Source organism: Mirounga angustirostris, unplaced genomic scaffold (assembly GCF_029215605.1).
Source record: "Mirounga angustirostris isolate CCGP_5_RB_7025 unplaced genomic scaffold, mMirAng1.0.hap1 SCAF_15, whole genome shotgun sequence".
Classification (NCBI taxonomy): Eukaryota; Metazoa; Chordata; class Mammalia; order Carnivora; family Phocidae; genus Mirounga; species Mirounga angustirostris.
This window is the reverse complement of record NW_026991723.1, coordinates 485,952-513,436: the sequence shown is the minus strand read 5'-3', so window position 1 is coordinate 513,436 and position 27,485 is coordinate 485,952. Positions and strand designations below refer to the sequence as shown.

At 41.9% G+C, this 27,485-nt stretch overlaps 2 protein-coding genes across 3 annotated transcripts in view; one reads left to right on the top strand and one right to left on the bottom strand.

Moving 5' to 3' along the window:
• CENPP (centromere protein P) overlaps window positions 1-27,485 on the bottom strand; it is a 238,457-nt gene that overhangs the window by 116,270 nt on the left and 94,702 nt on the right. The gene's annotated exons all lie outside the window — the stretch shown is intronic.
• Window positions 10,605-20,893, top strand: OMD (osteomodulin). Its single transcript, XM_045882074.3, has 3 exons — window positions 10,605-10,877; window positions 16,227-17,180; window positions 18,187-20,893. Exons 2-3 carry the CDS (start codon window positions 16,241-16,243, stop codon window positions 18,513-18,515), a joined length of 1,269 nt encoding a protein of 422 aa, XP_045738030.1. The 5' UTR covers window positions 10,605-10,877; window positions 16,227-16,240; the 3' UTR covers window positions 18,516-20,893.

Sequence of the window (27,485 nt, the reverse complement as noted above, 5' to 3'; positions counted from 1 at the left end):
TTTATAGATTTTTCTTAGTAACTGTTAACCCTAATAACTGATTTACATAAGTTACAGCAGTTCTGCTTCCTGGGTCCATAAATACCCCTCTCACCCATATGTCTAATCATTTCAATACTTTGAAGAAACCAAAATATTCCTCTCACCTGAAGGTACTTGCAGCAATATTATATAATTCCACAGAAAACACGGAGGATGTCGGACTACTAAGTCTCAAAGGTGACTCCAAGAATTCTTAGATGGGATTAAAGGAAGGGGTTGGCTATGAAGTGGTAACCCCCAAATAAGAGAAAGACAAAGATAAGGTGGCATATAGAACAAAGGGAAGGACAGAACCTTGGATCAAGAAGCAGCCTCATCTAAATTTCTAGGATGAGTGAATTGCTTCCCCAGAGGGAATAGGTGACTTCACACCTGTGACTCATGACAAGCCTCTGGGGTTGGTTAGCAGCTGTGACCCTACAGCTATAGGGATTCTACTGACTCTGTCCATTCTGAGACCATTCTACTTCCCCACATATCTTAAAAAAGATACATATTTCTAAATATTTTCCCCCCAAAATGAGCCCATTAAATTTATTAGACAGATTACCTAATTTTCACCATGGGAGGGCAGTCTTATTCTAATATGCCACAGAAGTCTGAAAATAAAGACAAGAAAGCTAGACATATTTTATTATTTTTTAAGATTTATTTATTTATTTATGAAAGAGAGAGAGAGAGAGAGAGAGAGGGACAGAGCACAAGCGGGGGGGGGGGGGGGGGGGGAACGGCAGACAGAGGGAGAAGCAGGCTCCCCGCCGAGCAAGGAGCCTGATGTGGGGCTGGATCCCAGGACCCTGAGATCATGACCTGAGCCAAGGGCAGATGCTTAACCGACTGACTCACCCAGACGTCCCAGCTAGACATATTTTAAAATAATCTTAAACACTACTTTTGCATTTTAAAAAGGTAAACAATGACACTTATCTAGAAGCAGAAATTGTCATACATGATCTAATAAAAAATATACTTAGGAAAACAAAGGAATGGCATATTTGAAAAATGGGACAAGCAGCATTATGCTTTGTATACTTATAAAATAAGTATCCTCACTAGACTATAAAACCTTACAAGAAAAAAAATAGCAGCCTCTAGCACTTACCTAGTCCATACTATATGGCAACAACAAAGTAAGCATTTAACAAAAATTTTTTTTTAAGATTTTGTTTGTTTATTTGACAGAGAGAGCGAGAGAGCACAAGCAGGGGGAGCAGTAGGAGAGAAAGAAGCAGGCTCCCCGCCAAGCAGGGAGCCTGATCTGGGGCTCGATCCCAGGACCCTGGGACCATGACCTGAGCCAAAGGCAGATGCTTAACCCTCTGAGCCACCCAGGTGCCCCCAAAGTAAGCATTTTAAATGCAATGTTCCAATACCAAGCACTCAATCATGTTAACTTATGATGGTACACATGCACACACCAATCCCCAAAATCATAGAAAAATGCAAAGGGCTTGAAACAATGAAAATGATTTGGGGAAAGAACAAAGTTGGAGGATGTATACTACCTAATGGCACAATGTAACGTAAAGCTGCTGTTAACCAGGAAGGCAACAATGGAACTTTGAGAATCTAGAAACTGAGAATTTAGGATTGAGAATCTAGAAACAGACCTATACATTCATGGTTAATTGATTTTTGACAAAAGAACCCAGGTAACTCAATGGGGAAATAATCATCTTCTCAACACATTGTCCTGAGAGAGTTGAATATTCACATGCAGAAAACTGAACTCAGACCTTAACCTCGCAATGCACACAAAAACTAACTCAATATAGATCATGGACCTAAATGTAAGAGATGAAACGACAAACTTCTATGAGAACATAAAAATCTTTAACTGCTTACTCAGCCAATTAATTCTTCAACTTGACACCAAAAGCCATAAAACAACCATAAAAGAAAAAGATAATTTGGGCTTTTCAAAATTAATGTGTGTCGAAAGACACTATTAAGAAAATGAAAACTTGGGGGCGCCTGGGTGGCTCAGTCGTTAAGCATCTGCCTTCGGCTGAGGTCATAATCCCAGGGTCCTGGGATGGAGCCCCGCATTGGGCTCCCTGCTCAGCTGGAAGCCCGCTTCTCCCTCTCGTACTCCCCCTGCTGTGTTCCCTCTCTCCCTGTGTCTCTCTCTGTCAAATAAATAAATAAAATATAAAAAAAAAGAAAAGAAAAGAAAGAAAATGAAAACGTGGGGCGCCTGGGTGGCTCAGTCGTTAAGTGTCTGCCTTCGGCTCAGGTCACGATCCCGGGATCCTGGGATCGAGCCCAGCATCGGGCTCCCTGCTCAGCGGGAAGCCTGCTTCTCCCTCTCCCACTCCCCCTGCTCGTGTTCCTGCTCTTGCTGTCTCTCTGTCAAATAAATAAATAAAATCTTAAAAAAAAGAAAGAAAGAAAGAAAATGAAAAACTTGTGTGGCGCCTGGGTGGCTCAATTGGTTGAGCGTCTGCCTTTGGCTCAGGTCATGATCAGCGGGAAGTCTGCTTCCCCTTCTATTCGTGCGCATGTTCTCTCTCTCTCTCTCTCTCTCTCTCTCTCAAATAAATAAATAAATAAATAAATAAAATCTTTGAAAAAATGTTTAAAAAAAAGAAAATGAAAACTTGTGTCATGGACAGGAAGAAAAAAGATTGTAAGCCATATATTTGATAAAAGGATTTGTATTCAGAATGTATAAAGAACCCTTACACTCATAATAAGACAAACCACCTAATTAAAAACAGGAAAGGGGCGCCGGGCTGGCTCAGTTGGTGGAGTGTGTAACCCTTGATCTCGGGGCTGTAAGCCCCACATTCGATGTAGAGATAACTTAAAAATAAAACAAATAAATAAATAAATAAATAAAATAAAATCATAAAAAAAATAAAACAGCCAAAATTTGATATACAGGTTTAATTTAATTGTTATCAAAATTCCAGCAAGGCTTTTTGTAGATATAGACAAGATTATTGTAAAACTTATGTGGAAAGGCAGAGACGCCAGAATAGCCCAAACAATTCTGAAACAAAGGGAGGAATCATCCTTGCTGATTTCAAGGCAGCACCAAATGTTGAGGAGGGTGTAGAGAAAGTGGGTCTCTCATTCTTCATTGGGAATTTAAAATGGTATAGTCACTTTGAAAAGTAGCTCAGCAGACTGTTTCAAACTAAACATGTGCTTACCAGAAGACCTAGCAATTACACTCCTAGGCATTTACCCCAGAGAGATGTGGACACGTTCACATAAAAACCTGTGACTGTTTATAGCAACTTTATTAGGAATAGCCCCAACTGGGAGCAACCCAGATGGACTTCAGCAGATGCGTGGTTACACAGGCTGGGACCAGCCTTATTACTCAGTAATAAAAAGGAATGAATTATTGGTATACAACCTGATCAACAACCTGGATGGATCTCCAGAGAGTTATGCTGAGTGAAAAAAAGTCAATTCCAAAAGGTTACATATTCTAATATTCCAGTTATATAATATTCTTGAAATGACAGAATTATAGAAACAGATTAGCGGTTGCCAGGAGCTAGGGATGGGAGGGAGAAAAACAAAGAGATTCTGTGGCTATGAAAGGATAACATGTAGAATCCCTGCAAGGATGTAAATGTTCTCTCTTCACCTGTATCACCCTCAGTATCCTGGGTGTGATAATGTACCACAGTTTTGCAAGATGTTATCATTAGAGGAAACCAGGGCATAGCATACATGAGATCTCTTTGTACTATTTCTTACAAATGTGTCTATAATTATCTCAAAGTAACATTTTTAAAGAAAAAAAAATCAACCAAGAAGTATTGACTATAGTAGAATGCAAGGTATTGGATGAATCAACACCAGGGACCATGTTAAGGATGGTTTTATAAAATAACCAGATAGTTCACAGACAGCTTAAGGGGAAAGAATGGAATGTCCAGGGGCGCCTGGGTGGCTCAGTCGTTAAGCATCTGCCTTCGGCTCAGGTCATGATCCCAGGTCCTGGGATCGAGTCCCGCATCGGGCTCCCTGCTCCGCGGGAAGCCTGCTTCTCCCTCTCCCACTCCCCCTGCTTGTGTTCCCTCTCTCGCTGTGTCTCTCCCTGTCAAAAAAAATAAGTAAAATCTTAAAAAAAAAAAAAGAATGGAATGTCCAGAAATGATCTGTCAGTAGTGGGTGGCCTTTTACACTGGACAGGGGAAGGCGGCTGTTCAATGAATGCCACTGGGACATGGGCAGAGCTGCCTGCAAAACAGGAGGTAACACTGTACAAGAACTATAAATTCTAACAAATCAGAGATTTAAATGCAAATACTAAAAACAACAAAGAAACCATAGTGGTCCTAGAAGAAACTGTGGAAACCAATGGGAGAATTTTCTGACAACGCAGAAGTGTGGAAGATGGTTCTAACTCTGACATAAGAAGCCGGAGGGCCTTAAGTAGAAATACAATAAGCTCGACCACATAAAGTCCTGTGGCAAAGCCTTATGAGCAAAGACAAATACAAATGACAAATTGGGAAATAACAGCTCCGAGTCATAGCTCAGAGGCCTAATTTCACTTATAAAGAAATCCTAAAACTCAATCAGAGAAGCCTACAACACAATAGAAAAAAAAGTAAAAGATACAGCTAGCTCCAGAAAAAGAAGCAAAGAGAGCTGTGAAATCTGATACTCAAACAGACTCACAGTAAGAGTCACTTAACCTCCTCGATCACCAGAGATAAAACCTTAATACACTACACCAAGGAGGATTTTACACAGGCCCCTGGCACTCTGTGGAGAGCAATTAATTACACACATGCATGCCCAGCCTGCAGATCACTCAAATATATTTACACACATGTACAATGACATATAAAAGGTTATTAACTGCATCAATGTTTGTATTAGGAAAAGATTAGAAACATGAAAATTTCACATAAGAATTCTTTTTAAAAATAATTTTTAAATATATGTATTTGCTAAATATACACGTAGGTGCATAAAGTATCTCTGGAAAGATTCACAAGAAAATGCTAACACTGTATTCTACCAAAGGTCTCAACAGCAGTGAATGTGTCCCCTGGAGTCAGACAATGTGGCAGCCCTTAGCAGTGGCCGCTGAGATGGGAACAAGGTGTTTGGGGACAGAAGCTGCAGGAAGAATTTTTGTGGTGTACCACTGTGACATAAGAAATATACATTTGATGTCTGCCCCCAGTTCCTGACAGAGAGCTCCGAAATCACTTGGAATTTCCTGGGTGATAGGAATATCTTTTGTTCTAAGGAGGTGACTCTGCGTGGGCTCCCTGAAGGTTTGTGGATGAGGGCTGGTCATGAGAAAGACCTGCCATGATCAGAAGCTTTGAACTTTCAGCCCCGCCCCCCCATCCTCTGAGGAAGGAGAGGGGCTAGAAATTGGGTTAATCATCCATCACACCTACGTGAGGAAGCCTAAACAAAAATCCCTAAGGTACAGGGTTCAGAGAGATTCCAGGTTGGCAAGCACATGCATAAGCTGGGAGCAGAGCGTACCTGGGCTCAGGACCCCTCCAGACCTCATAGCATGTATCCCCTCATCTAGCTTTACACCCATATCCTTTACCATGTGCTTTATTAAATAATAAACCAATAAACATAAGCGTTTGAGTTCTGGTAGCCATTACAGAAAATTATCTAACCCGAAGACCTACTACTTGTGACTGGCATCCAAAGTGGGGGCAGTATTGTGGGACTGAGCCCTTAACCTGTGAGATGTGATGTTAACTCTGGGTAGACAGTGTCAGAACTGAGTTGAACTGTAAGACATTCAGCCGGTGTCTTCATGAAGGAATAGGAAGGAGCAGGGCAACTTGAGGCCAGAAAGCAGCCCAGAAACACAAATCAGCTGGTCCAGGAACAGGCAAGAGGTAGGCCTTCAGAGTTTCCCCAAAGGAGAAGGTCATGTCTGGAATTTATTTTTATTTTTTTGAATTAATTAAGTAAGTGCTACATTTATTCATTTATTTATTTATTAAGATCTATGCTCAACATGGGGCTTGAAATCACGATCCAGAGATCAAGGTCACATGCTTTACCAACTTTGCTAGGCAGGTGCCCCTATGTTTGGAATTTATATTTTTTAAGATTTATGTATTTATTTTAGGGAGAGAGAGGGTGGGCGGGAGGGGGCAGAGGGAGAAGGAGAGAGAGAGAGAGAATCCTCAGGCCAACGCCCCACTGAGTGCAGAGCCCCATGCAGTGCTCTATCCCAGGACCTGAGATCATGACCTGATCATGATCTGGAAACCAAGAGTTGAATGCCTAACCGACTGAGCCACGTAGGCGCCCCTGTTTGGAATTTATTTTAAAATATGAAGCAACACTAGAGGATTTTAAGCAGAGGCATGGTACAATTAGATTTATTTTAATACAGAAGATGAAAACTGGACTGGAGAAGGAGATGTGCAAACACAGGGAGAAGAGTCAAGACGCCACTGCAACATCTGAGGGAGACATGTCAGTTACCGACCAAGAGACACAGACACACCAAAAAGACACTCCTGCGCTAGATCACAAAGGACTCAGGAACAGATCCAATTTGAAAGTAAGGGACAGAAAGTGATTTAGATCAGTGGTTCTCAAGTTTTCACGGCACCTCGCAGACCTGTTAAAAATGTTAAGTTGTTGGGTTGGGCCTGCGCTCAGAGCTTCTGGTTCTGAAGGTCTAAGGTGTAGAGATGATGCCACCTGAATTTTAAATTAGCAATTCACACACTGATGGATCTCCTGCCACATTTTGGGATGCACTCATTTAAACAACTCCCAACCTTCTGGCTTACGTCAGACAGTGGGTGAAGTTGGGACGGGGACACCATTTACGGGAAAAGAGAACCATGTGGGAAATGGAAGCCATGAGGGGCACAGGAACAAAGATGGACTCTGTTGGGCACATGCTATGTCTAGTGTTTGGGCTACCTCTGTAGGGCTGCCTGAATGATCTTTCTGATGGAAGCAGTTTATCAGCTAAATGTCAAGTGTACCTCCTAAACGTGATTTGATGTAGAATGCTTTGAGGCTTCCAAGCACGTCAGAAGCCTATGTTGATGGTGACGCTGGCCCTGGCTGCCTCTCTGAGGGTACCCTCCCCTTGCCCAGATCACCCAGCCCCAGCCATGCTGTCTTTTTCCTTTTGATACCATTGTGGCTTGCTCCCTCACTATATTCAGGTCTCTGCTAAACTATCTAAAATAGTAATTTCCTTTCTTAAAAATTTGCTAAATAGACTTAATCTTTTAGAGCAGGTTTTTTTTTTTTTAAAAGATTTTATTTATTTATTTGAGACAGAGAGAATGAGAGAGAGAGAGCACATGAGAGGGGGGAGGGTCAGAGGGAGAAGCAGGCTCCCCGCCGAGCAGGGAGCCCAATGCAGGACTTGATCCAGGGACGCCAGGATCATGACCTGAGCCGAAAGCAGTCGCTTAACCAACTGAGCCACCCAGGAGCCCCTTTTAGAGCAGTTTTTAGGTTCACAGTAAAACTGAGAAGGTACATCGATTTCCCATTTCTTTCCTAGCAACTCTGGTGTTGCAAGGTACTCCAGGCTCATCCATGCCCCAGTGCTGGAATCAGCCACTTCTTCAAGGAGCCTGGTTTCTTTTATTGGAGAGGGTGTTAGAAGCCAAGAACTGGGGGCGCCTGGGTGGATCAGTCAGTTAAGCGTCCGACTCTTCATTTCGGCTCAGGTCATGATCTCGGGGTCGCGGGATTGAGTGAGCCCTGTGCTCAGCTCTGAGTCTGCTTGAGATTCTCTTTCCCTCTCCCTCTGCCCCTGCCCCCGGCTCGCACACACACACTCTCTCAAATAAATAGATAAGATCTTGGGCGCCTGGGTGGCTCAGTCGGTTAAGCGACTGCCTTCGGCTCAGGTCATGATCCTGGAGTCCCTGGATCGAGTCCGCATCGGGCTCCTTGCTCGGCGGGGAGTCTGCTTCTCCTTCTGACCCTCCCCCCTCTCATGTGCTCTCTCTCTCTCTCTCAAATAAATAAATAAATAAAAATCCTTAAAAAAAATAAAAAAATACATAAGATCTTTAAAGAGCAGCAGCCAAGGGCTGGGTGCTGGGTGCTGGGTGCTGCTGGAGCGTCACGGCCTCGACGCCCTCCCAGCCGACTGGGCCGGGGACAGGTGTGGGTACGGCGGCCCATGCACACACACGTCTACAGACATTTCTCGATGGAGCCACCTGTGCATATGTCAAGCTGAACATGGGTTCATGCTGACGTCTCCAGCTCTGGCCCCTCGCCGCGGGCGTCCTTCCGGCCGCCTCCCTTGCTTGTCTGTAACCTCCCTCCAGCAGCGAGACACCTGGCTCCGCCACCCGCCACCCAGCCGTGTGACCGCTCTGTTGGAGCGCAGGCGCGCAGGAGGTCAGAACTGCTGACCTGTGTCCGTGTTCACTCATTTTGACCCCCTCTTCCTTGCTTCATTCTCCTCCACTGCATTCTGAACCACTTCATATGTTTATTTTCTGTTTTCCTGTTCCATGACAATAGAAACTTGTGTTGCTGAGTCCCCAGCACTTACAACTGCCTTGAACAAATCAGGTGCTAAAAAATATTAGCTGAATGAGTATAAAGAAAAAAATCCCTGATTACCACAATTAGGCAGATCTCAGTCTGGCCTTTCTCCACCGGCACTATTCAGCTATGAAGGTACTGTATCTACTTCAATCAAATTATCACCATAGAATATAATTTAGACTTTCCATCAATTCAATGGACTTCTCTCTTCGACTGCTGCAATTATACCCACCGAACTGAAACACTGAACTATCACAGTCACTTACAGCTTCTACTTTTCCTATACGGTCTGACGTGAACCAACGCTCCTCTTACTACCCCGCCTCCCAACCTAAACCTCCTGGACACAGTCCACCTCTTTCAAGTTTCCTAGACATGAGTGATTCTAGGTGCTCTAGCTATATTGATAAATATTCTTTCCACATGTGTTAGGAACACGAACAACATAATCACGATCACAAGTTCAAATCACAGTGTTAAATGAGGAATTATATAAAAATCAAGCTTTTGATTTCAAGTTTATCTTCCGTAAGAACTGAGGGCACATAAAACTAAATTCTCGGGAAAAGTACATAGATTTGCTCTCTCTTTAGTATGGAAGCCTGAGGTTCAAGAACAAAGACTAACAGGAAACATACGGAAAAGATCAGCAACAAGATGAGATCTTGGCCCAAAGACAGCCTGCCATGTTTCACGTACCAGTGTCTCAAATAAGAGGCGAGAGTTTTATACTACTGCCAACCGTCACTTGAAACACAGCACGCTTTTAAAAAAGCTGAAGTAGAACAGAATAAACCCTGTGGTTTCCTTGTAAAAATCTAATGGTAAACACCATCCCAGGACACAAAAACAAATTCTGGGATTCACTTCACCTCATTAGTTTGTACAAACTTTAAGAGAGTCTTCCAAAGCATGAACTAAAAGTTCACTGCCAAGAAATACAAATTAACTCTCTGTTTAAAATAAAAAAACATGCTAGGGAAAAAATGTAGCATTTAAGCAGTTAACCACTATTCCTCAGGAGAAATAACTCAGAGAAGAGATTTTCTACATCTACAAAATAAAGGAAACAGAAGTTCCTAATGCCATTTTAGTCAATACTATAAAATTATTTTTGTACTAACCTAAAGAGGCAAATCAGAGATCTACCTTCCGAGTGCAAGACACTAAATTCTATCACCAGATTAATTTTTGTTTCAAAGGTTTATAGCAGGGGGCACCTGGGTGGCTCAGTCGTTAAGCGTCTGCCTTCGGCTCGGGTCATGAGCCCAGGGTCCTGGGATCGAGCCCCGCATCGCATCGGGCTCCCTGCTCGGCGGGAAGCCTGCTTCTCCCTCTCCCACTCCCCCTGCTTGTGTTCCCTCTCTCGCTGTGTCTCTCTCTGTCAAATAAATAAAAATAAAATCTTTAAAAAAAAAAAAAGGCTTTTAGCAGGCATTCTAGTGCATATATTTGGGAGGAAGGGGAGAACAGTGAAAGCGAACAGAAAAGAAGGTATAATTCTTTGTGTGGAAAAGTTATATATTTAATCTGTGTCAATAATGACAAGTCCCTTCGTTTAAAAAGTAAACTAGAGGGGCGCCTGGGTGGCTCAGTCGGTAAGGAATCTCGGGGTCCTGGGATCCAGCCCTGTGTAGTAGGGCTCCTTGCTTCCTTGCTCAGAGGGGAGCCTACTTCTCCCTCTCCCTCTGCTCCTCCCCCTGCTCGTGCTCTCTCTCTCAAATAAATAAAATCTTAAAAAAGAAAAAAAAGGTAAACTAGATGTGCAAGCTATATTTCTAATCTGGGTTGCTTGTCTTCGATAAAGGAAAGCCCTGGTGTGAATGTGAGGTTTCAGACAAAGGACATTTCAAGACCACTCTTGAATTCCACCTTAAAATGCTGAGACACTGAGCTCCAAGTTATAGGCGACCTTAATTTGGAGAATTCCTTGGCATGAAAATGAAAATAAAAACAGTAATCAGTACATGCTGTTTCATTTAGTTCTGTTTGCCTTTCATATTAGAGGAAATTCTTGCCACACCTCAAACCAAAATTAAGGGGAAAAGAAAGGGAAGTAAGCCACATAAATGTGACCAACAGCACAAGCATCTCAATTTGAATCCACAAAGTTTTGGATAATGAAAAGGAATACATAATTTTAATTCAACCCAAGTGTTTTCCAAGCAGATTATATTTGCTTAAATTGCTACAGTAATTCAAGGACAGCCTTGTCTGGACACACAGTTACTGTGGATTTTTAAGAGACTCAGTTAAAGAATTTAGGAATATCTGATTCAATTTACAGGATTTGCAAATTCATCAACCCCTGAAAACTAAAGCAAACTCAACAGGTATGATGATAAAATAATTTTCAATTTTTTAAAGAAATTGTTCCTACTGTTAAAACTTTTTAAGTATATTTGATTTGTTTAACATTAAAATAGATCATAAAAGCACAATATTTGGAGGTAATATCTGATAAAAGCTACATTAAAATTTGATTAGTACAAATATTCAGAGAAAGCAGTAACATAATGATTTTAATTTTCTAATTTAAGATTTACCCAATAAATAATCTTTGTTTAGATTTCTTTTCAATTCAGAATGAATGATTCTTACGTTAATGGCATCACTTTGTCTCCTCCGTCACTCTCAACTTTAAATGACAAAAACTGGCAAATGCCTGTGAGCCATACATCTGGGCAGGGTGACAGATTCTGCTTGTAGGGAAGAAGGATATTTGTACCGATTTCACTAGAAATTTTCTTAAAATTTCTCTGTTGACCAAATCCCTGATAGTAACATGTTTTTGCTTTCATTTGCCTCTTTCTGAAAGGGAAGATGTGAGTGCTCTATCTGGTACTAAAGGAAACAGTTTCTTGGGTTCCAGTTAATTAAGATTTAAATGTATTATGGTTAAAAATAATTTTGAAACTTTCATATTTTTAATAGTAAGAGAGTCTTACTTCCTTAGGCCCTGGGTGTAAAATAGGGATGTACACTACTTTACTCTATTTACAGAGTTAAATTTAAAACTGCTTCGGAAAGAAATCTGAGTCCATATACTAATACTCTGGTTTCTTATTTCTTAGTTTCTATGGCATATCAATAAAATAATTGAGTCTTTAATAAAATGCAACGAGGCTTTCCAATTACTTTAAACTTTCCAGAACAAAGTTCGTTCTCATTTTAATTAGAACTTCCTTATGAAGGCACAAGTGCTTTTTCGCAACTAAGAGAAATGTTACAACAGAAACATTTATAGCTGTAAGATGAAAAATTCACATTAATGGATACTTTTAAAAATCAGTAACATATGTTTTCCTTTGCTTGAAAGATTCCTGTTCACATCTGTTATTTTTCTATTACTCTGTAATGGTAATAGTGTGCTGTGATGGGAGACACCACTAGGAGAGAACAGCCACGTTCTCTGTGACTGTGTCCATTTAAAGAAACCACTGCGGCAAAATAACACCTAGAAATGATCAGCATTAGTAGCGACAAGCATCGATAACAGGATGTAATCTGTAATTTATTAATCCAATCACCCATTCAACAAATGTTTGAGCACTTACACACTGTGCATTGTTCTAGATTCTGCCAGAAATTAGGTCAGGAAGTGGGAGGGCTGACGGTGAGTGTAACTGTTTTGCTATGAGCTATCCTATAGAAAATGAGGCATAAATTGTAGACCAGGAAAGGCAGAAGTAATAAAAATGTGCTTTGCAAATGGCTGGGAAGAGATCAGTTGACTGGAAAATTTGGATAAAAAGAAGTAAGAGGTCATTATAACAGGGAAACTCACCAGGCATGAAGTTGAAGACTAAGATGAATAGGAAACAATGGGCCTGTGGATGGAGACAGGTTTGATTTCAGACCAGAAAACTGGACTTGGTCAAAGGAAGTGGGATCAGGCTGGGCTGCAGAGCCAAGGTCCTCAGGGGATGATTCAGAAGAGAAATTGTCCTTAGGGAAAGCCTGTCTTCATAGGTGGCCAGGAAGACCAAAAGCGGCCAACACTAAAGAATCCCTTTATTTTCGGGGAGACTCCCATAATGAGGTCTTGATCCCAAGTCAAAGGGATGCATTTAAGTGCAGTATCAGAAGTATCACCCAGGTCTCCTTTTCCCCCAATAATTTCTCATCATTGCTGAATAGAGTCATGACTTTCATTCTCAAATGTAAGGTTACTAATCGATTATTGCTACTGTTCTTAATACAAGGATGAAATTCAGAGCTCTGATAAGCAATGCTCATTTCAAAGTTCATCTGTGTAACAGTCAGCTTCCGAGACTCCCTCCGTGTCTAACCACCCCGCACCCGTGCAGCTGTAGGTCTCTGTCCTGCTTCTACGCATACCTTGGTGAGACATAGCAACCTTACAGTAGAACCCCGTGGTGCAGTGAGACTGAAGTGAAGTAGGACATGTACTTTAAAAAGTTAGTATGCTCCATTATAATGAGTACCATAAATACTACAAATTAACACATAAAATATTATCAACTAGTAAGTAAAATGTATAGGATGTTCTATACCCATTCCTGCTAATCTCCCAAGATCTGGACCAAATTATACTACAAAGACTTCCCTGTCTGCCCCAAGCAGGGTTAAGCCACTGAACCCACGGCACTGGGGTCTAGGCGGTAAACCTTATTTCCCCTTGTCTGAGAATATGGTTTGCCATGTTGGGTCTCTCCCATAAACTGTATGCTCTTTATAGAGGGGACCACATCTTCACACCTTCACCTCTGCGTTCCCCAACAAATACAGTGCCTCACCCCCAGAAGTAACTGCAGTCCATTCACTGAAGTAACTCAACCAAACTAAGTAACTACTTATAAGGTGGTTGACTAGCCATGTTCACACACACGTCTAGCACCGGTCACTAAGGCAGCAGACCCAGTGGGAGCTTCCCGGCACCCTGGGTTAGCCAGTACTGACCACTGTCCTTTACGGGGAGACCACACTCCCTCCAGGACCTTCTCCTACTTCACCCACGAACAACGCAGTGTGAAGATCATGGCTCAATTACCTTAATGAATTAAATTAGGTGTTCGTTCCCTGAGTGCAGATCCCACAGGTCAGAATTCAGGCCCCCTAGATTCTGGTCCAGATTAGCTGTGACAGTCTTATTTTGCTCCTTCAATAGCTAACCACTAATTTCCAAACACCCTACTCTTTGTTGCTTACATGTTTTGCTCATCTCTTCTATCTGGAAATCTTCCCGGTCCTCCTCTATGAGAACCCTAATATTCCTTCAAAGTCTGGTTCAAATGTCACATCCTCCATGAATCTCACGGATACTAAAGGAACAATGCACGTAGTCTACTTAGATTTGTAAAAGAAAACTATGAGTTTCAAAATCACAGGTTGTTTTAAAAGATCAAACCACTGCTATTTTGATATATTCTGTAGGTAGGGATGAGATTAAATATAACAAAACATATATATGAGTCAATCATCGTTTTGTCTGATCCTATCTTCTTGGTCAAAAAAAAGGGCAGCAGCAGCAAGGTCATCATCCCAACTGGTGGGGAATGAGGCTTCAGAGGCTTGTCTAAGAGCAAGGGAAAAGGAATGCAGTAAGGACACGTCCTTGAGCAGCAATGAGTGGTCATGAATTTAAAGTGAGACCAGCTGGCGTGGTCTGTTTTCTCTTACAGACAACTGAAGGAACAGGGTTGGAGTTTACTGATAGAGTATAAGGATAAAAAGGGCAGAGGGTCTGGGGCCTGTGTAAATAAGTGACAACAGTGATGGGCTGTGGGGTCCAGGCCACTGAGAGGAACTGAGTGCACTGGAGGTACAAACGAAGGGCAGTGAAAACACAGTGGGATCCACATATTTAGGTCCCACTGAAACTGAGGAATTACTACAGTTGGAGCTACTATGTGGATTAAGTTATAAACACAGGTTAGGGTGTGAAGGAGCTGCACGCTGGTAACGACAAGGCCGACGCTCTGGGCGCACGGGAGGGGAGAAAAGATCCAAGGGTCCCTGACTCTACTTAAATATCAATTTCAAATCCCACATTAACACATAATTACATTCTACACATTTTTTAGTTTCTGACAAGAAAATAAACAAGAATCTAGGATGTTAGGATCTAGGGTAGACTTTCTCAAATGGGGTCTGTCACAGACAATGATTTAGATATTTTTTCAATTATCCCAATGATGAAAAATAGCTTGTACTACTCTAATGGCTAATGGAATAGAAATCAGTCAGTTCAAGACACACAAGGACATGTTACATTAATTCTCATGAAACCCTGAATGAGAGAGGTAGAGAAAAATAGCCTCAGAATCAAAGAGGTATGATTCTTTTTTTTTCCCCCCCTTTTAACCTTTACCTAAATAACAAGCTTATTCCATCTGGATCACTTTCTAATCTGCAAAGAACTTTTACATGCATATCTCACGTGACTGTCACAACCACCAGTTGAGATAAGCAGGCAAGCAATTACATTTCTCATTTTCTTGATGAGGCAAGAGGCAGACATGTTAAGTGGCTTGACCATCCTAAGTGACGGGTGGGAAATAAAGGTCTTCAGGCTCCTCATCCAGTACACCATCCACCACTCACAACTTCAAGTTAATGGTCTTTCTCAAGCTGAGTGCTCCCCTCTTTAAATCATACCCCTTACACACCCTCCTACTACTCCCTGTACTGTGCCTTTTTTTTTTTTTTAAAGATTTTATTTATTTATTTAAGAGAGAGAGAATGAGAGACAGAGAGCATGAGAGGGAGGAGGGTCAGAGGGAGAAGGAGACTCCCTGCCGAGCAGGGAGCCCGATGCGGTACTCGATCCTGGGACTCCAGGATCATGACCTGAGCTGAAGGCAGTCGCTTAACCAACTGAGCCACCCAGGCGCCCCTGTGCCTGTCTTTCTGAGTCTCCACCAGACCTCAACTCCTGGGAGACAAGACAGTGCGTTTTCAGTATCTGTTTTTCTAGGACTTAAACTCAAAAATATTAGTGGAAAGAAAGAAAAATGTATAGAATAACCTATTAGAAGCTAAAAGTTTATAGACTGTAAATATTGTGTGTATTTGGGATTTGAGGCAGTTATTCAAGTAGAGTCAGAGACAAAATAATCGGATTCTGGAAATGGTTTCATTGGGGGAAAATCTGAAGTCATGGTCAGGCTTGGACAGAAACACTAAGAGGAAAGATGATAGCTATTTTTAATATCTCAAGCTCTTACATAAAAGGGAATGTTTCATGCTTTTCCAAGGGCAGAAGAGAGCATCCACAAACAGAAGCTGCAGTGGGAAAATGTTGGTTAATATTAACTAGGACCAAGAATGCCTCCTCTCATAGGTAGTGACCATCACTGAAGGGACCAAATAGTTAGTGGAACACTCAACATTTTTAGTGGAGGGAGTACCCAGCTTTGGGGCTGAGAGAGGTCAAGTTATCATTGTAAATCTATAGTAAGCAAGACAAACTAGGATTCTCTTCAAAGATGGGTATATAGTCTGGTTCAATGCAAAACGTGACTTTTTTTTTAATACCAACTTATTGGTACTTAAACATTAATTTTGCTTTGAGCATGGCCCATTTATTCTGGACATTCTTTTATATATTTCAATACAGATATATATATTATGCATTTTAAGTAACTGTTAATTACACAAAAATTATTCTAGGATTTACTCACTTCTCCCACAATATATTTGCTTCCTCCTTGTAATAGGACAAAAAAAGAACATGGGCTTTTTAAGTCCAGCATGTGTCCTCTTCCTCTTTTTTGGAGTCAAAGTATATTGCCAATATGAAAATTATCAATGGGATGAAGATTATGATCAAGACCCAGATGATGTCTACCAACCAGAATTCCAATTTCATCCAAATGAGGACTTTCAAATTCCTTTTCATCAGCATGTGTTAGGCTGTGCCACTGAATGCTTCTGTCCACCCAATTTTCCATCATCAATGTACTGTGAAAATCGCAAACTCAAGACTATCCCGCGTGTCCCAGCACACATACAGCAAGTCTACCTTCAATTCAATGAAATTGAGGCTGTGACTGCAGATTCATTCATCAATGCAACTCATCTTAAAGAAATCAACCTCAGCCACAACAAAATTACATCTCAAAAGATTGATCACGGTGTGTTTGCTAAGTTGTCAAATCTACTACAACTTCACCTACAGCATAACAATCTAGAAGAATTTCCATTTCCTCTCCCTAAGTCTTTGGAAAGACTTCTTCTTGGCTACAATGAGATCTCCAGGTTGCAGACAAATGCCATGGATGGGCTAGTAAACTTGACAATGCTTGATCTCTGTTACAATCATCTTGAGGATTCCATGTTACAAGAAAAAATACTTGCCAAAATGGAAAAATTAATGCAGCTCAACCTATGTAATAACAGATTAGAATCAATGCCTCCTGGTCTGCCTTCTTCGCTTATGTACCTGTCTTTAGAAAATAATTCAATTTCTTCTATACCAGAAAATTACTTCAATGAACTTCCCAAACTTCAGGCTCTACGAATGTCACACAACAAACTACAAGACATCCCATATAATATTTTTAATCTTTCCAACCTTATAGAGCTCAGTGTTGGACACAACAAACTGAAGCAAGCATTCTATATTCCAAGAAATTTACAACACCTATACTTAGAATATAATGAAATTGAAAGTATGTAAAATTTCATTATCTTTTTTAAAGACAAAAAGAATAGTATGTTGACCTTTTAAAATGTTTTTGAAGATTTTTATTTATTTGAGAGAGAGAGAGAGAGCGAGAGCGAGCATGAGTGGGGAGGAGAGAGAGAAGCAGACTCCCCGCTGGGAGCAGGGAGCCCAATGCAGGACTCAATCCGAGGACCCTAGGATCATGACCTGAGCCCAGACTGAGCCACCCAGGGGCCCTATGCTGACCTTTTAAAGAATCAATCTTTAAAAAAAAATCTATGCTTTACATAAAAATAGTTGATTTGAAGTAGCTAGGGAAATGGCCAAAGCTGGCCTCAGGAAGGTGTGCTATAAAGTTTTATTTTCTTTCTTTCTCTTTTTGTTTTTAGATTTTATTTATTTATTTGACACAGAGAGAGTGAGCACAAGCAGGGGGAGCAGGAGAGCTTAACTGACTGAGGCACCTAGGCGTCCAAGTTTATAGTCTTGTCTTTTTTTTTTTTTTTTTTAAGTTTTATAGTCTTTTCTAATAAATGTTATCACCTTGAACATTGACGAGAAGTACTGCAGAGTATATGAAAAACTAGGAGTATCCTGAGTGGTTGGGACTACAGGTGATTTTTACTTTTTTCTTTTTGAGATTTCTACTAAGAATTTATCATGTAACAAATAAACAGCCAACAAAGCCACCGTTTTTTAAAATTTTAGTTCCAGCATAGTTAGCCAGCGCTGTGTGAGTCCCAGGTGGACAATGCGGTGACTCAGCACTTCCACACATCACCCAGTGCTCATCAGGACAGATGCGCTCTGAAAGCCATCATTTACTTTGAACATACAACTCATCTGTAGTTTCATTTTCTTCATTTTATTATTTGATTACTGTAAAAGCCAATTAAACCTAACTCTACCTATAAGTATTTTAATAAGACTGTATCTCATATTTTAATAAAATCCAATGTAGGATTCTAGATGTAATGCAGCAGGATTAATCTTTAATTTGTATTTTTCAGATATCAATGTTACAGTGATATGTCCATCTGTTGACCCACTGCATTACCACCACTTAACGTACATTCGTATGGACCAAAATAAGCTAAAAGAGCCAATAAGCTCATACGTTTCCCTCTGCTTCCCTCATATACACACTATTTATTATGGTGAGCAAAGAAGCACTAACGGTCAAACAATACAACTGAAGACCCAAGTTTTCAGGAGATTTCAGGATGATGCTGATAGTGAAGAACATGATGATCACCAAGAAGGTCCAGAACAAGAAGCAACAGAAGAAAACACTGACCCTCACTATTATGGAAGTCAAGAATGGCAAGAAACAATATAGGTATACGTTTACGATTTTATACAATATTATTACTCAATATTAATTTAATTAAACATGGAAGGCTCACAGTAATGTATCTAGAATCACGTATAAGATCAGACTGAATTTAAGTTAACATTTGCATCATTACACAGGATTCAAACTTACTTAAAATGACATAAGTCTTTAGAAATACAAATTCGAATCGTAAGTGGGAATAAAAAACTAAACTTTAAACAAAGTATTATCAAGCTGAGGAAAAAAGCAAGTATGCCATCGCTAGTGATATTAGCTGTTCTAAGAGTGATGAAAGCAGCAGCACCAGAAGTCAAGAACTAGAGGAGGTCAGGGCTGAGATGCCCAGGCTTATGTTCCTGTAACGCACAGCCATTCACTTAGGAGTCAATTATTTTTCTTTGACCTGATCTCCAGAAAAGCTTTCACACTTGTATGTGAAATCTTAGCACCATGACATCCACCTCCCATCCACCATCCCCACCTACCACTGAGAGCAACAGAGGATGCTTCTGATTTTCAGAAGAGGTCATTCTACTAAGGTTCCAAGACTTGTCGGTTCATGAAATCAATAGGTCTTTGTATTTCTCTCAGAGCACCAAAACAACAAAATTCTAAAACCTGCATTTGGGTAACTAAAAAACACCAAATTGTCTCATCACAATCCATATTTTAGCAGATTTCAGCAATTGTCCAAAACAATCTGTCTTCCATTTTAACTGAGATAAATGTTTTTATAGTAAACTCACCAGGGAAAGTTTTTTGTTGTTGTTGTAGTTTACATAGAGATTTGCTAATAAATAACTGCTTTGCTCACAAGGTTAATTTAGCACACAACAATATACCAGCTTTATTAAAACACTTCCATTTTCCTAGCACGATATAGTAGAAACATGTATGTGCACCAGCCAGTATTTATTTAATTGGTGCTAAAGTTGAATAGAGTTCCTTTACAATTTGGACAAGCTTTGATATCTTCTTTAAAACCTTAGACGCACCTATTATTTAATCTATCATTTCGAAGTATTTTAAGTACGCCTTGTAACGAAGGTGATGGAAGTGCTGTGATGAGCTCTCCTGACTTATCAGCTGACATTTTACAGAGTTCCTCAGGTGAGGAAGAGAGATGGAGCGACCTACACAGGGAACCCAAACAATAAACATTAACAATGTGGACAACAGCCCAGGACCAGACAAGTAAAACTTTATTGTAGGAGTTTTCAACTGGCGAGTCTTTATTTTGCTGGAGATAAAGTGTAAAATGAAGCCCCTATTGCTCTTTATTTCTTTGAGTAAGTTATTAGCATTAGCAGAAACAAAACACCCACCTGTCCCCAAGGACAAGCTCAGCCATTCAGAATGAACACAAACAACACTCCATTCATTCATTTAATTAACATTCATCAAGGCATTTGGTGTGTAGGGGTTAGCAATAAGGGCAAGAAACAGAATGTACGTGCACCCTTGGCATCTCAAGATACAAGGGTGAGGGTAGCAGAGCAAACGCTAGTAATGTGGACAAAGCACACTTTCAACAGAGGTTAAAAAAAAAAAAGGAAGGAAGGGAGGGAGAAAATTTAAGGACCACCTCCCCCTTTATTGAAATTCTTAAAAATAGGCTTATAAATTTAAACATTACGAGCTAATATTGGAAAATACCCCTATGGGTATTTCAGAAAAAGATACAACTATCTCTAACCTAAAACAATTTAAAATCTAATGAGAAGCCATCAGGGAAACGCCAATGAAAACCCTAATGAGAGACCCTTCCACACTCACTGGGATGGCTAGAACCAAAAAGACAGACACAGAACAGATGTTATCAGCAAGGAGGCAGAGAAAGTAGGGCTCTCATATGCTGCTGGTGGGATGTCCAATGGTGAAGCCGTTTTGGAAAGCAGTCTGGTACTTCAAAATTTAGAGTCACTTAGGATGCAGCAATTCCACTCCTAGATACATACTCAAGAGAACTAAACACATATGTTCACACAGAAACATGTAAACAAATGTTCAGAGCAGCACTATCCATTAGGAGCCAAAAAGTGGAAAGCATCCAAATGTCCATCAGCTGATAAATGGATAATTAAAATGTGGTATATATACACAACGGAATATTATTCAGCTAAGAGAAGAAATGAAGTGCTGATATGTCATGCTACCAAATAGATGAACCAGGAAAACATCTCACAAGGTGAAAACTCAGTCACAGAAGACTGCGCATAGTATGACTCCATTTAAATGAAATGCTCAGAACACGCAAATCTGTAAAGACAGAAAGATTCCCGGTTGCCTGGGGCTGCGGGAGGGGAAGAGAGGGAAAGTGGGAGTGACTGTTAATGAGCAGAGGGTCTGTTTTTGAGGGAATAAAAATGTTCTAAAACTGATTGTGGTGACGGCTGTACAAATCTAAAAATACTAAAAATTACTGAATCGTAGATTTTAAAATGGTGAACTGTATGAGGTGTGAATTGTCTCAATAAAGCTGTTAATAAGGGCGCCTGGGCAGCTCAGTTGATTGAGCGACTGCCTTCGGCTCAGGTCATGATCCTGGAGTCCCGGATCGAGTCCCGCATCGGGTTCCCTGCTCGGCAGGGAGTCTGCTTCTCCCTCTCCCGCTCCCCCCTCTTGTGCTCTTTCTCTCTCTCACTCTCTCTCTCAAATAAATAAATAAAATCTTAAAAAAAAAAAAAGCTGTTAATAAAAAACTTACCGAAGAAACAACTCATTCTAACACAAAGAAGAAAGAAATACAATGCTAACATGGCAGTAACTATGAAAAGACTATGGGAGCACAGACAGATATCCGAACTTTATTTCTGGTCAGGACGCAGTGAAGTAGCTCAAGGTTTCCAGAAGAGGTGGTACCTTGATGTGTGAGCAGGAACTGATTGGCAGGAGTGGAAAAACAAGCTCCCGAGGTGAGATGAATATAAAGACATGGTCATTACTTCTTTCACCTCTTGCACAGTTTAAAAAACAAAAAACCCTCCAATTTTCAGAATTCTGGAGCTTCTATCTTTTTATCCTCCTATATTGATATTTTAAAATCCCCAGAGAACAGGCTTTGTTAAGAATAAAACTGCACAATTTAGCAATTGGAAACAAGGAACGTGAAATCTGATAAGCCCTGGCAGAAGCCAGACTTGAGACTCCTAAGCCAGATGCCAGAGTAAGATCTGGAACTCTGAAGCTCCCCTTCCCGCATTCCTACAAGGAAGCTGGTTCTCCTAGGGCTACTAAAAGAATAAAGAGAATTTGTCTATGTAACAGAGCAATGAACAAAGTGCATGCCAGTTCCAGGTACCCAACAAGCAGTAACTAGTACTTCAGCATGGCCAGCCTAGCAGCCTGCTAGATCTGAGTGCCCCCAGATGTCAGACCTAGGTGTGTTCTCAGGGACCCTAGCAAGGAACCAGCATCTTCGTGGTTCCTTCCAAGATTCTATTCGTACAAAAGATGAGTGAACAAGAGAGATTTTAACTAAAGGTTTTCTTAGGGAGAGAGTAGAGGGTACTTACATCCTACACCCCAAACAAACATATTCCAGGTCACTATTTGCTAGTTCAGCTTTCCAGAGCACCCTTAGACAGCCTGCCAGGGCGGGGAACACAGTTCCCTCCACCCCCTCCCTGGGCACTGTGCCCTGGTTCCTCTGGCTAGAGTAGCTCCTCCAGCCTAATTGGAAGGGTTCAACTCTGCTCTGGCTCCTCCCTCCAAAGGGGTGTGTATGCAAATAGGTCACCCAGCTGCAGGGCTCAATGAGGAGGCAGGTTAACAACCATCTTTTGCTACTTGAAAATGGCCCTCAGGAACTCATACCCACCCCAAGTCATTAAAAAACAAAATGAAACCCAATGCTTTCCTTAAGAGAAATTGAAGAATAAAGTAAGTACTTCCATAAGTAGCACATCAAGATTGCACAATTATCTCCCACAACTACAGACAAAACCAGTTCATCTGATAGTTACAGCAGGGGAAAAAATGAAAATTCACCTATTTTCTCATTACGCTTAGAAGTATTAGTTAGCTACTAGGCTGAACTGTATTTGTGACCACTGACAAATGAATCCAAATCACTCCAGAACCAGGTTTGATGAGGCAACAGAAGGCAAGCTGAGGACAAAGCAGAAGCTGACACCCCACAACCCCGCCTCCCATGGGATATATGTGACATTCCTCTGGCACTCCTGGCTGCCCTATAGGAAAAATAGTTAAATTACAGAGATCACAATCCTACAAGACAGGAGTGTCCCTCAGTTTACAAATGTCTTAGCAATCTACAAGAACAAAGCATTCCTATCATCAATAACCTAGCTTCCAGAAGGAAATGTAGATACAGTTAAATGACCTTATACCCTGCAGCCCATTGAGAGATAACTGAAGTGGGCAGAGTTTAATGTTCCTCCAGGAAGTTCCAAACTATCTTAATGTCAATGCCTTACTAGCGGGGTAAACAACCTCAACTTGACAATGGCAAGGTCTCTGGTATCTCGTAGGTCCTCTTTAGCATATGCGAGTTCTTTGGAAACCTCCCTTTTTCCTAACTACCCCCAACCCCATAGTATGTAATCAGCCACCCCTCGCAGCCCGGGGGCAGCAGCTCTTTCTGCCCTCGGGTCCTGTCCCCGTGCTTTAATAAACCACCATTTTGCACCAAAGACGTCTCAAGAATTCTTAGTTGTGGGATCTAGACTCCACCCCACTGAACCTCACCTATATTCCAAAAGCCCATCAGGTTTAGTTAACAAACAAAAGCATAATATATGATTAGCTTTTAGAAAGGATATAAATAAAGTCTATTTCATAAATTTGCTCACAATAAAACTGGTTGAGAATGTTTACCTTGTACTTACATACTACCTGAAACACTCTACATTTTCCCTTTATTCCTCTGGTTGGGACCACTAAATAAAGTGCAGATGTGTTCATATCATGTAACATACTTAACCAACTCCAAGGGGGAAAAACAGAAGAAATAAACCTAGTCTCTCCTGTATACTGTTACTGTTGCAAAGAATTCATAGGACCCAAAGGACGGCTAGAACTAAAGCCCTGGTTTCCTGATTCCAAATCCATTTTTCCCCCTAATTCTTGGAAATAAAGAATAACAGCAGCTGGAAACAAAATTAAACCATAACAGCTAAAAAAATCCTAAAGTTTCTCATATGTTCCAAATTCCTAAATAAATAAACTATGCCTAGCAAGTAAATATCACAGTCTCATGGAAATTACATGGAACTTATATTACTTTACAGGCTTAGTTAGGCTGCGAATTTACTATATGGGGATTTATGTACTACTTGGAAAAACTCACAAGTACAGTAAGTTTTTAACATGAATCCTTCCTCACATCAGGTCATAACTCCTCCCCCATTAAAGTTCACCCTTTGGTCTGGTAAATACTTGGGTTCTCACTTTATCTCACCTGACCACATGACTAGGCTTCAGGCATAAGAAGATTTGGGATGGAGATCATAAGACTTTCCATAAAATCCTAGAATGTTGCCTAAAAGGGACTATAAATATCTAGTAACTCAATGATTCTCAGTGGTGGTAATTTTGCCCTCCAGGGTGCGATACTGTGATTTATAAGAAAGATATATTGGGTCTTCACATTCATGGTTCCAGGCCCACAATTCCCAAAACCCCTGGAATTTCCTAAGCTTAGAGAGTGATTAAGGTGTCTTTTGTTATGTTAATGCAGATGACTTTAGGGGACCCCCTCAAGAGGGGGGTGCACTGGCTGCCAGGAAGATCAAGTTTTCAGTCCCAAGGCCACCTGCAATCTTGGGGGAGGGGGAGGGGCTAGAGGTTGAATTGGCCAATGGCCAATGACTTGGTCAATTAGGACTGCATAAAGAAGCCTCCATAAAAGGGGGGCTTCCAGTTGAACAGGAGATGCCAGAATTGGGGTGCACGTGAAGCTTTGTGCCTTCCCTAGACACTGCACTATACATCTCTTCAACTCACTGTGGATTCAGATCCTTTGTCACAATCTTTAATAAACTGGTAAAGGTAAGTGTTTGGAACTTCCAAAGCTGGAGTGCTGGTAGGGACAATTCTCTGCGCAATGGCCCTTTGTGGAGCCTAGAATGGGGCCTCTGGCAAGAGCCTGTGAGCGCCTCCCAGTGCTGACTGCAGGAACTCTGGACAAGAGAATTAATATTTGAGGGGCTTTACTACCTTTCTATTGGACATTATTAATGGAAGCCACCCCTAGGACTGAAGGACATAAAAGGGTCTTGAAACCTGAAATACCATGTCTCGGATGATGCTTGAGGAACTCCCTAATGGGGATGGCAGTGCATGGGGAACTTCAGGAGGGGATTTTTATGAGCAGGGACCACCCCCCTGCCCCAGGGAGTGATTCTGGAGCTGCGCAAGGGGCTGCTGGACTCTACTGTCCAGACTGTCCATAGGACAGCTCTCTACCAAGAACAAAGAGCTGCCTGGTTTATGGAGAGCAGTTCCAAGGTGAATGAACAACATCCTGTCTGGAAGGCCACCACTCTGACTGAAGAATATACAAACACATCAGCATGGTGTGCTGAGCTGTATGCTGTTTTCCTAGTGGCAACGGACGAACAGAACAATGTTAAGAGCCCCTCTGTGTGGGTGTTTACTGACTCACGGGCAGCGGCCAATGGCCCAGCCATATGATCAGTAGGACGGTAATGGGATCTTGGCCTATTAAAGGAATGTCCACATGGGGCACAGTCTCATGGAAATAATTGTGGGTATTAATGTTGGACATGTCAATCACCCACCAGGAAACCTGCCTTCCAGTCTTGGAAGATGAGTGGATCTGACATGCATCTATCCCCATGCGCTCCCTAGAGATGGCTGCCTGGGCCCACGAAATGAGTGCGTGGGGGGGACTGCAGCAGTGTGGAGATGGGCTGAAGCTAGAATCTCTTGCACCCTCTGAGGTACAAAATGCCAATATGATCTGTTCTGGCAACAAGAGAGACAGAGACTATAGGTGGCCGTGTGGCAGAGACCGTGGTCTTGAACATGGCTGGCAATGCAGACTCATGTGGTAGCCCTAGGGGCTACAAAGGGGTCCTGACAGGAAGAGCTACTGACTCTGGCCTGGGCTTTGCTGACCTGGTGATAGATGCAAATGCTCAGAGAGATACAGAAAACCAGAAAAGAAGATATTCCACAGCCAACTGTCATCTCCTCAGACCAAGGAACTCACATGATGTCCAACAACCAGCAGAGAGAAATAGCTCAGAGAAAGAGTTTCATAGAGAACTGGAATGAGTAATTAAAGCACTGGTTGTCTAAAACGGGGGAGATAAAAATATGAAGGGCTGGCTTACAAGCCTTCACAAGTGTGCTCACACTCCACGTGAACATGAGTGGGGCTGGAGGAGTGTCCCCACTGGATACAGTCCTGCGTTTCTCGCGGGTCTGGGAAAGCGGGGGAGAAAGGGACAGTGGTCTTCCTTCCCCACATCACCAATGGATGCAGCGGTCAGGGGACCAGGGCTGCAACTACAAGGGCTGGGAGCAGGGACAATTCCATGTTTCCAGCCTTTCTGTCAGAACTTCCAAGGGTTGCTTGGCAAAAGTGGGGCTAACGGTGGGGCTAACAGGGAGGGCAGCCACCCTGCCTGGTGCCAAGGATGCACCTCCAGTTCTGCATCTGTGTAACTCGCCTGAACAGACGTGGACTGAGGGGGTCAGACTCACCTACTAGCAGTGCTGCCTGCACCCAGACCAGCACCGTGGCCGGACCCAACACCCCTTCCTGAGATGGGGCAGTTTGGGTACAAATGCAGAGAACAAAACGTAGTGGGTGAGGGGCACCTGGGTGGCTCAGTTGGTTAAGCGACTGTCTTCGGCTCGGGTCATGATCCTGGAGTCCCTGGATCGAGTCCCGCATCGGGCTCCCTGCTCGGCGGGGAGTCTGCTTCTCCCTCTGACCCTCCCCCCTCTCATGTGCTCTCTCTCTCATTCTCTCTGTCTCAAATAAATAAATAAAATCTTTAAAAAAAACAAAAAACAAAAAAAAACGTAGTAGGTGATGTAATGAGGGAAATCCAGTATTACACTGACGTCTCAAGAGAGGCTCAGAGCAGCTCGATTACACCAGACACCTGAAAGGGTGAAGCCTGACGTTACGGAAACCACCCCGCTTTTAGAACCCGACAAGAATGCACAGAAGCCTGCAAACCTGAGTGGCCTCGCCCTGGGAGACATTTTCATAAGATCTGATGATGGGCTGAACAGTTATTAATAACTGAATGGGATTCTGTCGTGCACCAGCATCTCTCGATTTTTATCACTGTTTGGCTGTGAGGGATCCCCGTTCAAGGACCAAGGGATGGACGCCGTACTGTGATTTGTAAGAAGTATGTGTTTGGTCATTCAAAGGGACAACGTCTTGAGAAAATACTGGTTGTCATGGCTGATGGGGGTGAGGGGTGGAGGAATGCTACTGGCGTCTAGTGGGCAGAGAGCGGGGATGCTGCAAAATGTCCTACGATGCACAGGACAGCCCCCACCACAAAGAATTATCTACTCCAAGATTTCAATAGTGCTGAGGCTGAAAAGCTCTGTAGTGACTAGATTCTAGCCCAGCAGATAAAGACACTGAGGTCCACAGAAGTTAGATCACTGCCAACCAGGGAAGTACTCCAGGGGAAAAATGGAGTTTAGGAGTCTGAGTGCATTTGTCTGCACTTCTGGCAGAAAACTGGTGTCCAGAAAACTTACTCCATGGATGAACGCCAATAAAACTGTATTCACTGGTCATGACTTCCCAAGGAAAGACATTATACTTCACAGTATAATTTTCTATGAAAGTTACAAAGGATCACACTGTGTATGTCATTAGTAAAACACCCAATCTTTAGGACTCTTTAAATCTGACATTTAACATCTATCCTGTTCACTTCTCAACAAACCTGCCACACTGTGCAAAACAAATCAGTATTTGTTTCATTATTAGATATATGCAAAGACTCT

What these genes read in the sequence shown, in the direction of transcription:
- OMD (XM_045882074.3), top strand. Translation starts at nt 16,241, where the DNA reads ATGGGCTTTTTAAGTCCAGCATGTGTCCTCTTCCTCTTTTTTGGAGTC. An exon ending in AGAATATAATGAAATTGAAA is followed by an intron (nt 17,181 to 18,186) that starts GTATGTAAAATT and finishes TGTATTTTTCAG; the next exon opens with ATATCAATGTTACAGTGATA.